The sequence below is a fragment of the Sciurus carolinensis genome, chromosome 3 (assembly GCF_902686445.1).
Source record: "Sciurus carolinensis chromosome 3, mSciCar1.2, whole genome shotgun sequence".
In the NCBI taxonomy this organism is placed as follows: Eukaryota; Metazoa; Chordata; class Mammalia; order Rodentia; family Sciuridae; genus Sciurus; species Sciurus carolinensis.
The window spans coordinates 154,572,228-154,585,871 of record NC_062215.1 but is presented as its reverse complement, the minus strand read 5'-3'; the positions used below and the strand labels follow the sequence as shown (position 1 = coordinate 154,585,871).

Below are 13,644 nucleotides of genomic sequence, written 5' to 3'. Positions count from 1 at the left end.
TAAGGTTGTTGCCCTGTGGAGCAAAATGAAGGGGTATTTGGAGAGTCCAGATTTCTGGTCAGCCTGGAGCAAGCCTTTCATGGAGGTAGCACTCCAGGAAGCTGCAGTGAAACCTTGGACTTTCCCCCGCAAGGTCCCCAACACCCAACCACAATCAGTTTCTTGCTGGCATTTATGTTAATCTTCCATTATTTTAATCTTCCTACTCCTCCAAAGAGAATAGCTCTATTAAATCATATTAAATCTTATCATTTGTTTAAATCATTTTAATTGTTTTACCTAAGAATGTTTAGTAACATGTTCTGTATATTTTTCCAAAGTGTATATAAATGTGTACATAGCACATATGTACACGCATAGGCTCATCCCATACATGACACTAGCTGATTTCCTATCCAGCGAAATTACAAATTGTTTGCTTGTGTGTATTTACTTACACAGTAACAGCAAAAAGCACCAGCCCCAAACATTAAAATAACCAGGCCCCAATCACTACCTCCCTTAACTAAGACATTTAAGTAATCATCTTGGTTTCTTGGAAAAGCCAATAATAGCTAGTGGCCATATGGGCGCCTTCCATAGTAACTCCACACAAAACCGCACTCGCAAGCCTGATAACGTGCACTTATTTCTGCACCCCACCCTGTTCACTGTGGCCTCTGCAAAGTGGAAATCAGCCAAAGCTCAACCCTGCTCTACAGGCCTGTCCTTTGCTTGTCAAAAATCTAACCAAACTGAAGCCTGAATTTCAATCCAAGTGAAAAATCTGAGGCCATTGCCTGAGCCAAAAATAAAAACGCAGCAGGAGGAGAACCCAACAAGAACAGAGCAGAAGCATGTCAGTGACCTCAGCTCTGGGGAGAGACTTTAGCAGTTTCCTGTGACCTCCCTGTGTGCAACTAGAATCTGGAAGGGTGCAGACAAAGCCATCGAGCCTGTCTCTAATTGGTCTCACATCATCAGCATTCCAGAACAGGAAACTGTCTGCAGCCAGGAATTCTTGCTTCTTTGCCATAGTATTTGAGATGCAAACCTTTTTCCCCTGCATATATTTAGTTCTGTAGTTTGTAGTGGGTCCATTTTCCTGAATTTGATGCCATAATAAGGACATCATGTCTGTTCTATCTCTTGGTGATGAACTACCAGGTTTCTAGGTTGTGAACTTCTGCCTCACTTGCCGTGGGTCAGTAAGTTAATTTTTAGGTCAAAGACTGTCATTCATACACACATACATACACACACTCACACAACCCCATATTTAATAATCCTATTTTTTTTCCCTTGAGTTAAGTGAGTACACACTTAACTGGGCTGGGAGAAGGCTTAAAAAAATTCTCAATGTTTGACTGAAATTTTATGAGAAAGGGACAGTGTCAACTCCTTTTGACCAAACTTCTGATAGTCAGAGCTGTATATACTAATTTATATATGCTATTTTATAACTCAATTAATGCAAATAAATAAAATAATGCATCATAACTGTAAGGCCCCATCTCATTTCATCCCAGCTTTTCAATTTGAGACTTTCTAAGGAGGAGGCAGGAAAGTCACATTCACATTCATTAATCCACAGACCTTAGAGCAAGAAAATTTGGGGAGAGGAAGGCGCTACTGAGAGTCGTTTTTTGGTTTGGGTTTTTTTGTTTTTTTTTTTCCCTACCCAAAACCTGCAAGGTGGAAGGACACTTAGATATCATCTAACCAACCTTGTTTACTTCTGTAGAGACTAAGGCTTAAAGATGAAGTAATTCACCTGAGGTCCCCGTGACACCAGAGCCAACCTGGGCCATGGCCTTGAACTCCTCACTCCAGTAGAGCTCTCCCCTGTGCAGCAAGCAGCCTAGTGAATGTTCTACCAGGCTCTTTTTCATTACAGGAATTACTGAAACCAACTGCCTCCCAGTTGTACAGTAGCAATCTATTATATAAAGCAAATGCAAAAATTTTTCACTTAGATTTGCCAGGTGGTCTGAGAAGGGCATGAAGATGCAGAAAATACTGCAGAGAATCAGTCCAAAGAGTCTTGGCCAAAGAACAAATAAATACACTGAGGACCAACCATAGCCATGGCCTTTATGAAGAATTGAAAGGTCCAAGTGAGTTAAGGAGTTACTGAGCAATGTACAGCATTTGTTGTGGGTATGATTGACTTCTTAAAAGATGTTCTAAATTTTAGAAGCCACAGATAGTTAATGCTAGTAAGTTTCAGGTATTTTAATCAAATGATGTGTTTTAAATAGATACTTGTGAAAGTTATAAGTGTACTACACTAGACCATTTTGGTTGGTAAAATGTGTAAATTCAGAGGGAGGGAAGATTCTGTTCAAGCACCCCTTGGGCACCCCCTGGTGATGCCTTTTCCAGATAGATTGGGTCATTGGCTCTCAACAGGGATGATTTTGTTCCCCAGGGGCATTTGGTGTTGTCTGGAGACCTTGCTGGTTGTCACAACTTGCAATGGGAGAGGCTGCTCCTTGCATCTGGAGGGTCAAGGCCAGGGATGCTGCTTAACATTCAGTGATGCGCAGGCCAGCCCCTCATATCCAAGAACCATCTGATTCAAAAGGTCTATAACACTGAGGTTGAGAGTCCTAGATTAAGTGGAAGCAATGGATATGCTCATGAAAAAAGTGGAAAACCCTATGACTAACTTTAGTCAATAGCAAACATGTCTCCCTGCAGTCTCACCCTCCGTGCCACTGGGAGGGGAGGACAAAGGGCTTTGTTCTCTGGGGTGGACAGCAGCAGCCAGAAAGCAACGAAGCCACTGCTGGGATGATGACCCAGACACGAAGATTCAGCTTTCATCGAATGTATGGTCAGAAACACCAAAGAGCTATTTCTCTTTCATTACCTGTTGCAGTTTCAGCAGAGATGATTACATGGGTAAGATTGGCCTTATGCGAAAGAAGTGTTCCTGAAAAGTTGTGTGTTAAGTCATAGTTTAAATACAGTCAGGAAACAGTAAACACTCAGAAGCCAGTAAATTTTTTTATTCTTTTTTTCTTTTTCTTTTCTTTTTTTTTTGGGCGGGGGGGTGGTGCAGAGGGAGAATACTGGCGATTGAACCCAGGGCACTTTACTGCTGAGCCACATCCCCAGGCCTTTTTATTTTTATTTGAGACAGGATCTCACTAAGTTGCTGAGGGTCTCACTAAGTTGCTGAGGCTGGTCTCGAACTTGCCATCCTCTTGTCTCAGCCTCCCAAATCACTGGGATTCCAGGTGTGTGCCATAGCCCCCTGCTGCCAGGGAATCTTTTTCAAGTAAAAACAAAAATCTCTTTAAATAAAGTCCTGTTGTCTAAGAGGAGCACACCTATAAATTGCATTTTTAATGTAATTGCTTTCTTTTTCTTGCATGTTATATATATATATATTTTTTTTTTATGGAGCTCCATAAATTTTATGTCAAAGAGCAGTTTCTTTCTCCTTCCTTTTCCTGCCCTTTTTCTTTTCCTTTGGAAAGAAATCAGGGGTGGAAGAGAGATTAACTGTAGAGTCTCTGAATTAGGGGAGGTCATTGATCAATCTATCCATACTACAGTTGAAAAGATGCCTGCTGGGTTACAAATTGTTAGAAAATTGAACTTGGTTCTATTTTGAAATCATTAATTTTTTTATCTCACCCTTTTTTCAGTTACTGACCTTTGACTAGAAAGAGCAGGTGCACTCAGTCCCTCCATAACCCTATGGGTATTTTTGCACCAGAAATATCCAATAACACTCCATCTCACCAGGGCCTGGGATCAGCAGAGAGAAGGGAGTGGCACTGAAGGGACCCAGTGCTTTCTCCTCATCAGTCACTGCCCCAGGGCCACATCCCTGGGTGTATAAATCCCCAAATTACTCAGCAGGAAGAAAGGAGGAAATTTATTTGATAATTAGTGTCACTTTAGTGATAGGCGGTTACAGAGGTGTGACCTAGTGGGGACAAAGCCACTGCCATTGAGAAGGGGCTGACCCAGAGGAGGGACACAGGAGACCTGGGTCTGACCTTCATCCCCATGGACGGGAGGGAGGGGGCAGAGGAGAGGGAGAGACTAGAGGTGACCCTGCCATGTCTAGTACACCACCAGTGTCAAGGAGGCAGCTACTATAGTCACCTGTGAGGGGTGATGTCACACATCATTTGTGTGGCTTTCCATATATTTGCTCATTTTAACCTCACAACAACCCAGTGAGTAGGAAGGAGGTCACCATGAACAGCATGTTACAAAGACCAAGGAAGTAATAACTTACCACCCAGCTACAAAGAGAGATCTGTGACACACAGGTATCCTGACTCAGAGGGCGTTTCCTGCGGAAGGCGCGTGCGCTCACTCCGGTGGCCAGTAAGCAGCATGGTGCTCAGTGGGAGACATAGCTGGACTGCCAGGAGCCCTGGGTTCCAGTCACAGCTGTCTTCAACTGTGTCCCCAGGAGGCAATGACTAACTCTTGGAATCTCAGTTTTGTAATCTATGAAATGAGGGGGTTGGTTGAGATGTCCTTAGTCACATAGGTGAAGATAGTCCCTGCACTGAAATCGATGCAGTCAGGCTGCACTGATGCCCCACAGAAAGGCAGCAGGCAGCCTGCCAGGCACACAGGAAGGAGCAGTTCCAGCTTGCCCTGCACTGGGGACTGTGCTGAGCACCTTCGCCATGATCTCATCTGGGCACTCAGCATCTCAACAAGTGGATGCTAGTGTTCCCTCCATTTAGCAGATGAAAAGACTGACGCCTGGCAGGTGAAGTAACTTGCTCACAGGCGTTGTTTAGTCTGCTCAGACTACCATACCAAAAACCACAGACCGGGCGGCTTAAACAGAAATGTATTTTTCACAGATCTGGAGGCTGGAAAGTTCAGATCTGATACTGGCAGGATTGGTTTCTAGTGAGACTACTCTTCCTGGCTTGCAGATGGCCACTTTCTTGCTGTGTCCTCACGTGGCCTTTCCTCTGAGGCACAGGGAGAGGGAATTGAGAGCAAGCCTTCTGATGTCTCTTCTAAGGTTCTATGCCTGTTGGATCAGGGCCCCACCCTGATGTCATTTATACTAGTACTGCCTAAATACACTGTCTCCAAATGCAGTTGCACTGGGGATTGAGCAGTATGGACAACAGCGGGACACACCTCAGTCTGTAGCAATCAGTCAGCCAGTGGGAAGCGACTTGTGGATCCTTGCCTACAATGCCCTTGACTTGGAAAGCTGAGCTGGGGGTGAGGACCTCAGGATGCTGTGAAGCCCCTATCTGCTGTCTCTCAGCCGAACCTCTTCCTAATGTCTCCTGCCAAGGGACTACCTCCTTTCCTGGGCATGAGGTTGGACAGGAATCCCAAAAGTTACCAGGGACAAGTTGGTGGCAGACTAGGGAATAGTGCCCCCCAGATCCTGAGCAGGTGCCCAGGACTGAAATTAGAGGTCCTGTGGGAAAAACCAAAGAAGGCTGAGGTAGAGTCCAGAAGAAGGGTTCCTCAAATCCCTCTCTAAGCCCAGTCCAGTGCTGGACCCTCCCTGGATGCTGCTGATGAAACAGAATAATGTAGATAATTCCAGGGCCTCCTAGGACGAGGTAAAAGTTGCTTGTCCCTCATGTGTGGAGGCTGAGAACTCGATCCACATGAGCAAGCCACTCACTGGAGCAGCCATAGTTGAGCTTGTCAGTCATTATTAAAAACGTTGCAGTAAAAACAAGCTATTCAGACTCCTGTGCAGGCTTCCACTAGGCCCAACAACAGACGCGTCATCCACCTGGAATGTCTCCCCTCATAAATTACAGTATCTGTCCCGTCACTGGGGAAAAGAACACATTTTCTTCCCACTCTCTCGGACTTCCTTGTTCATACTTATGTTATCGGGGTAGACTTTATAAAGTGGGAAGCTTTTCCTAATCTTTAAAAAAAATTCACAAAGAGTAATAGACCCCAGGACATCATTCAGAGAATGGAAATGTGTCATTTTACCTTCTCAAACTGTTAAATCAAGGCAGCAAGTTAACAGAAGACCACTTAGCTCATTGAAACCAAAGTGGAAAGCTGTGTCCTCATGAGGGGTGCTCAGCCTGCTGTGAGGTGTGGGTGTTTCTGGTTATGGAGGCAGTTCTTCTCGTTTTCTGTCACTTTACCTAGAATCACTACCCAGCCTTCCTCCTCGGTGGAGAGGGAACAGGAGCACAGAGCTTCCAGTGCTGCCCCTGCCACTGTGATCACATGGTCACTGGACTGCTGTGCCTCCCCTCCATCTCTCTTCTGCGGGCAGGGATGTCCAGGATAGTAGAGGTGTCTCCATCTGCTCCCTGAGTCCCCACACCTCAGCATGTCATCGTCTTCAGTCTCGCACATCATATCCCTGGTTGACTTTTGCAGGTGTGAAAGCTGTGGAGCCGTCTTCCATTCTGAATGCAAAGAAAAGTCTGTCCCCTGCCCCAGGTGCGTCCGAAGAGAGCTGCAGAAGAAGCAGAAGTCCTTCTGGCGGCGGCTGAACGTGGATGAGAGCCTGGAGGAGGCGTGCACCATGTTTGAGCTGTCCTACCAGAACACCTGACCGGAAGTCCAGGCCCACCCTGCCATGACCTGACCCAGAGGCTTCCGAGGGGACACCCACACCCCTGTGAGGAAGAGCATCCTCTTCAGCTAGATGTAGATATATATATGTTTATTTATTTATATGCACACGCGTGTGTCCTGTGTATGTGTAAATCATTGTCTTAACAGGGCCACAGAGCTGCTGTGGCTGAAAACCTGCCGACTGCTGAGTTACACTTGGCCATGAATTTCAGCTGCTTGCTCCCAGCAAAACTTGGTTTACACACAAGGCTGTTCAGTTCTGACTTTTTATTTTTTTGTAGTTCTTTCTTTCTTCTTTTTCTGTTTTGGCTCTGAGGACCATTTTGTTACACAAGACATGGGAAGAAACATTTCCTACAGAGCAACAGAACTTGGGGTATTTTTCTGAGTTATTTATTTTTAGCCTTCACCTAGGCCAAGGGAATTGAGGCAGGCACCATCATGCTCTGTCTCATAAGGAAATCTCCAAGACGCAGGAATGTTCCTGGAGCCTTCCAGGACCAGTGTCCTGGGCAGAGTTGAGGATCATGCAGGCAGAGCCGCACAGCAGGAAGGTGGGAGTGCATGTTCCCTCGGGCAGAAAGTGAAGTCCTAACTCAGGAGGAAACCTGGTTCTGGTTTTGAAGAAATTCTCAGAAAGTTCTTTCCTGAGAAAAGAGGAGACCTCTGTGACCAATAACTGTATATTGGTCTGTTTGCTACTACAAGTCCCAATGCCCTCCTCATGATGTGACTCTCCACCATATTTGCCAAGTTGTAATGTGGCTCTCTTAAAACAGTTTTCCAAGGGTGTTGTGGGTGATAGTTATGACTTTTTCATGGTGCTGGCTGGAGAAAATGTCCTAGAATCTTCATTAAAGACATTGAGCCTAGACTCGTAGGTGGGGTACATGGTACGTGTCTGGGAGGAGATGAGCTTCAGTTTCTTTTCACAGAGTCCTGTGTGGGCAGTACCTACCCAGCCCTTTGAAATGCTTTATTTCTCAATGTCCACTGCACTTTCATTTTGATCTTTGTTGATTTAACCACTCTTGCTTCCTACATTTTTTTAATCGTTTAAGAAATCAGAGTTATCATTTTGAAAAGCATCTACTTTAAACTATTAAGAAAATATCAAATTATAAATAGAATTAGTGAATCAAATCTAATATTATTTAAATAAGTAGATATACACATATTTAACTGCCACCTTAAAGTAAAGCAAAAGTGCTAATATAAATAATATATGCCAATAAGAACTATAACCACTTGCTTAGCTGTTTGGCAAGGTGGTAGCCTCCCACTGCAGCGCCCTTGTAAGAGCCAGCATAGCAGTCACTGTGACCAACGGCAGCTAGGATGGCACTGGAAACAGGACCGCTCCCGTTCCTTCTACGCTAACTCTTTCTCAAACAGGAAAATAAGCTTATAATGGAACAATGCTCAGTCTTCTTTATGAGAAGATTCTGAATCTTTGGCGCTGAGCAGATGTCGTCCCCGCATACGCCTTCATGGTTTGGTCACTTCACTGTTGCAATCTGGGGAGTCAGTGACTTACAAGGTCCTTGGTACACCCAGCCCCACTCCTTGCTCCGTCCAGAGGCCAGCTCATGATACTTCCGTCCATTGAGGCATTTCAGGCTGACGTTTGTACAGTTAGCTGTAGCATTTCACCTCCCAACCCAGGCCAGTTCCTTTGGTGTCAGACCACACATTTCAACTTAATAGTTCAGCACCACACATGCATTTATGTTCTGGTTGCACAGTAGCTGTAACCAAGGCGTGAAACTTGTTAAAAGGCCAGAGCCCTATTCACGAGACACCTCATGGTGCCTTTTACTCTTAGGAAAGTAGGTTGATTCCCCCCAACACACACACACACACACACACACACTGTAGTTATAGAGAATGTTGCACACAGAAGAAAAAGGGTGGAAAGTCTCAGACACTTGGCAACAGGCGAGCAAATTTGATCATCTCCTTTCCTCCTCCCCTCTGTGAAATACAGTATTTATATTTTCCAGCCTCAGAGAAGATAGCAGAACATGATCTTTCACAAGAGAATTATAGACCTGCTTATTATAAAACAGATGTGCTCCCCTGGCAAAGTGCCTTCTCCTCCGCCCCCAGCTCCCTGTCACTGTAGCTTACTTTTGCCTTTGCTGTAATTAATGTATCTGTGATTCCAACCGTCAGCGAGGCCCTTCTCAGCACACTGCGATTGGAGACGGGAAGCATGACGCCCCTCCCCAACATCTTCACTCTGTGTTCAGAATTTCCTGGCCCAGGTACCCAGGGTCAGACCTGACAAGAGTTAAGGGTGACATTCCGGATCCCTGCTCTAAACACCTTTGTGTTTTCACCAGTGCCCATTTAGAGGACTCTGCTAAATATTAGCAGTCCCTGGGAACAACTAAGAATTTTCCACCCCCATCATATTCTGCTTATTTTCAAAAGGGAAAAAAAATAAATGTGCTATCGCCATCAGCTACCCAGAACTGGAACTCTGTCCCTGCGGCTTCTGTTTTCTCTCCTTTTTGTACAACCATGACAGCCTTGTCCATGCCGGTCACGGGCCTACAACAACACTCTGCCACCACCGCCAAAATCTGATAGGACAGAGTGGAGCCAGCTTAGGAGTGGGTCTGCCATGAAAATTCAAAATTGCTATTTTCAGCCCAGAACGCCTTAGAGTGCATGAACGCCCTTACTGTTTTCAGCCCGAACAAATTCCTTGGTGCAATGTTAGATAATTGTTCCACTGCGTAGAAACTATCAAAAAAAAGGCAAGTCTGTGGATTACCAATTCCCTAAGACCGTACCGATACCTGCTTTTCCTCGTGTTCCATTTTTCATCCCATGGTAAATATACTGCACGTAAAGCATAGAGAGAATGGCCAGTTAATCTTCTGGAGCTGGCGGCCAAGTTCAGGGAACTGCTTTTCACTGAGAGGCCCATTCCCTGGTGTATCACTTGAGGAAATCCCTCCTCCCAGTGCCAGAAACTCATGTGTGAGACCGTCCAACCCTGGTGAAATGTTGGCATCCAAGGTAAAGAAGCCAGTCCCTAAAATAGACTTCAGTTTACACCACTGCAGGACAGCCTCAGACACTTGGGAAGTGGTCGATTGGGCTGGAGGAATGTTCTGTCCAGGGCCACCCCTTCCCAAAGTTGAAACGTCTTTACGTGAAAACCATGCAAATCCTCATCCCCTTCTACTTCACTGTCTTTTCAGAGGTGTGTGGTCACTTTCCTAGCATAGTGGTAAGGGTCATCTTGTTAGGGGCTTTAACATTTGATGAGCTGAGGGTAATTACTTCTCAATTCTTTTTGACCAAGTCTACACCAAACAGAGAATGTGGCTAATGCTTGGAATTTGTGGTACCCAACCCAGGTATCCTTCAGGCTCCTAAAATGGGACTGTGCCATGCTTCCCCTCGGCTGCAGTGGGTACAAAGGTGTTTCTGTCACTCTAGTTACTGAACGCAGCCTGCTGGCCAGGTCTAGACTCCATGTTTGTCTCCGCATGTTGTGTGCTCACCCCAGCTGTTAACACGAGATTGTTTCAATCCGTACCTCCTCAAAGAGGCTTGGCTTCCAAAGCCAGGGCTTTGTTCTCTATCCATTGACCAAAAAAGGCCACATATAAATTAACTGTCAGGGTGGGGCTGGCGTGATACTACTCACACTGAACACTTACTGCAGAGACAGGCATTATCTGAGGTCCATTCTGCTCCTGAATCAGGGTAAAGCCAACGCTGCTGCTTGTGTGTGCAGAATTAGTCTTCTCCATTATCTGCCGTACTTCGTTTTTGAAATAACTGGACTATGAAGTAAATCTTCAGTTCTTTATTCTAATACTGCCTGGCTTCAACACAGATGTTATTTTATTTTATCAATTCTCATGGTAGCTTGAGTACAGTTTTTTATTGTACTTTTTATTTCTTGAGCTACCTACTTTTTTCAAACTTTGAAATAATGTGAAAAAGTAGAAAAAGTGGGGCAAGACTGAAAAGAACAACAGTGCTCTCCTTGGCATGAATGGGGTCATTGGCAAATCCCTGCATTTTCCCTTGCCAGGTGCCATACTTGTCAATAATGGGCATCAGGAACTTGGGGTGTCCTTCCCTTTGTGCCACTCTCCTGACCCCCAGCCGCTCTAGGTCGAGTCCAGATATGGGTGGATAAATCCTGTTCAGTTCATCTAAATAGACAGATGTCGATCTCTATCGTGTGGAACAGTGTTTTGACAGTTAAGACTTGGCACCCAGCAGACTTTTCATTTCGTTGAATTCAAAATCTCTGACTGAGGGTTTTTTCTCTAGTACATTTTGCAGGTCCATGGCTGAAGTCAAATCCAAGCCATTTGTTAAACTAGAGTAAAAGCAAAATAAATGAATACGCAAAAATAATTGTGGAATAGCCTCCTAAGCATAGCCACCATTGTCAGGGGTCTTACTTAAAGTGGGTTCCAAGTGGTCATGCTGCATGGCCCGGTGCTCACATGGCGTCCTCTGCTGAGGTGGAAGGCAGTTAGATGAGACAACTGCTGCTTTGCTTTGGTTCCTCCCACGTGCTGCTCATCTTGTTGGAAAGCACTCGAGTTGAAGCCAGTTGTTGCCCAGGGTAGAAAATTCAGGCACCTATAGCAACTCTCACATTGTGAGGATTCCCTTTGACTGGCTGTGAACCCCACACCAGCCCCTCTTCCCTTCACTTGCTCTTCTTGTCTCTAGTCCTGAGTCCCAGCCCAGATTCAGGGCTCATGGCTACTAACCCACCCAGTGGACCACTGGGCCTGTGATCCCTTCTCCATGTTGGCCTTTCCACTCGTTTCTCTTCCCTGTAGGAGTGCCTTATAGTGCTGTCTAGTGCTTCTAGTCTAGTCTACCTGACCCACTTGAAGCCTGCAGGACCCTTCAACTAAATATGGATCCCTTCACCTCTTCCTGGCTGACTGCTCCTCACAAAGATGCTCCTGCAGCCCGCATACTCTGCGATGCACAAAAGACCTTCCACCTTTGCTTAACCTGGTGCCTTAACCTCATGCATAAAGGGATTCACATGGCAAACGTGGTTAGAGTGGTACAAACATTGGCTTCTTAGTGCCATTGGCACGTTTACTAATACAAGAGACACAACCATACAAGGTTTAAACTTTGTTTTATACTGTTTCTTGGTCACTCTTTTTGATTGCTTGCTTGCTTGCTTTCATTAACCAAACTCAGGGGAATGTCATATTGTCACCAAGGCCAATGGAGAGAGAAGTAAAACCAGCTATCCAGGATTGAATCAGTAAAGTCAATGAACTTAATCTTTTTCAGGTTCAAAAATTATACAAACACAAGGATTTTCTTTTCCTTTGCTGTATGAAGATTTTCTTTTTATTTTGCCACCTGTTTCCACATGGGAGGTGGAGGCCTCATGGGTAAATTTTGATGATAATGTCTCTGTGTGGCATGGGCAGTCCACTGAGCTATCAGATCAGGCTTGCGCTGCTAGAGGCCTACATTCTGGCTTTGGTCACCTATCAGACTGACTGTGAATAACTATTAGCCCACCATTGAAAATGTAAGGAAAAAAATCTGTCCCCAAGGAATGGGAAGAGGAGGGGCAGTGCATAGGCTGCTAACCAAGCGTGTGAAGGTGGTGATGCAGAAGAGTTCCGCACAACTTGTTCTCAGGCTCCTGGGTCAGATCCGTGTGTTGTCCTTATTTCTGCTCATGCAGCACAGCAGTACAGAAACGACTAAAATTTTGGATTTGGGCTGCTGTATCATTCTGTGTGAAGCTATTTGTAATAGCTGAAGTGCTAACTTAGGTATGTGTTCTTTTTTCTGGATTATGTTGCCTTTTGTTTTGGCGTAACTTATCCATATTTTTGTTTACATAATTTTTTTAAATATCAGTAACTGTCATAATGTAAAACTAAAGTGTTGTTGACCTCTAGTTTTTATGGTCATCTGTCATAATTTAAGTGCACCCGTTCCTAATGTATAGAGTTATCTTGCTCAATAAACAATTCAGAAAGTACTTCTCTTCTCGTAACAACTTCTCTAAAATATTGTTTTTGAGAGGGTGGTGAAAGCCCAAGTCAAGCCCTGGATATGAATTCAAGGTTTATTGGAAGTAAGCTACCAGGACTTTAAAATAGCTCTTAATAATAACCTTACAGATGGTCTTTGCTTTTGTGTTTCCTAAATTCATCAGCTTATAATATTCTCATTAGCTCTTATCATGTTTATGAAAAATGTATTGTCACTTGTAAAGACTCATGTCGTGTTAGCCTTATTTGCCAAATTGCATGATTGCCTTTAGTTATGAGACAAACTGCCGCAGCTCATGCATTGAAATGTCCTACCAGCTCTTTGCTCTGGTTTCATTTCCCCTCTTCTGCACTCTCCAAAATGGGTAGACAAGTGCCAGGCTGCCAGGACTGGGCAAAGGAACTGGTTCCATGTTTTGGGAGTGAAAAAGTAGCAAAGTGTAAAAACTAAAGAGCGGGTGTTTCCCACAGAGCCCTGTGGGAGTTGGGGAGTGATTGGAAATTAGTGCAGCTACCTCCTGCCTGGGCTGACTCTCGCCCCTCCACAGTGGGGTGCAACAGCTGTCCACCTGGAACCTTTCAAAAGCGCCATTTAAACTCACTTTCCCAAAGAAGGACATTGAAAAGAGACTAGAACAGGCGCCTCTGGTAAACATTTACCAAAGGTGAACCCTGAGCCCTGCTCTCTGAGACACACCCAAATTGGGTCATGCCCAGCCTCTCCTACCCCACCCTCAGGAAACCAAGGGAGGCTTACGCCCACTCTGTCCAACGAATAACTGGACTACATCCTCACACAAAACCTGCCACAATCCACAATAAAAAAGAGACGAGTTAATGTTTCACTGCACCAATGGAGACACAATGTAGTCAGAACCCAGATCCAGCTGCTTCTCAGGACAGGCGAGTTTTCCCCAGTTGGAGTATTCTAGCATGGCCGAGCAACTCCAAGGAAGTTTGGGCACCACCAAAGAGAAGATATGCAAAGATGCTCTCGAAGTTCATCTCTCGGGCCAGGGTTGTGACTCCGTGGCAGAGTGCTCACTTAGCATGCGTGAGGCCCTGGATT

The 13,644-nt window shown here is 45.0% G+C and overlaps 1 protein-coding gene across 1 annotated transcript in view; it reads left to right on the top strand.

Moving 5' to 3' along the window:
- The window catches only part of Plekhm3 (pleckstrin homology domain containing M3), a 169,085-nt gene extending 156,136 nt beyond the window's left edge, over positions 1-12,949 (top strand). The window contains exon 8 of the mRNA XM_047545129.1: positions 6,349-12,949. Coding sequence (XP_047401085.1) covers positions 6,349-6,526 — 178 coding nt within the window. The 3' untranslated portion in view covers positions 6,527-12,949. The remainder of the gene's footprint in view (positions 1-6,348) is intronic.
- Positions 12,950-13,644: the final 695 nt, after the last annotated feature.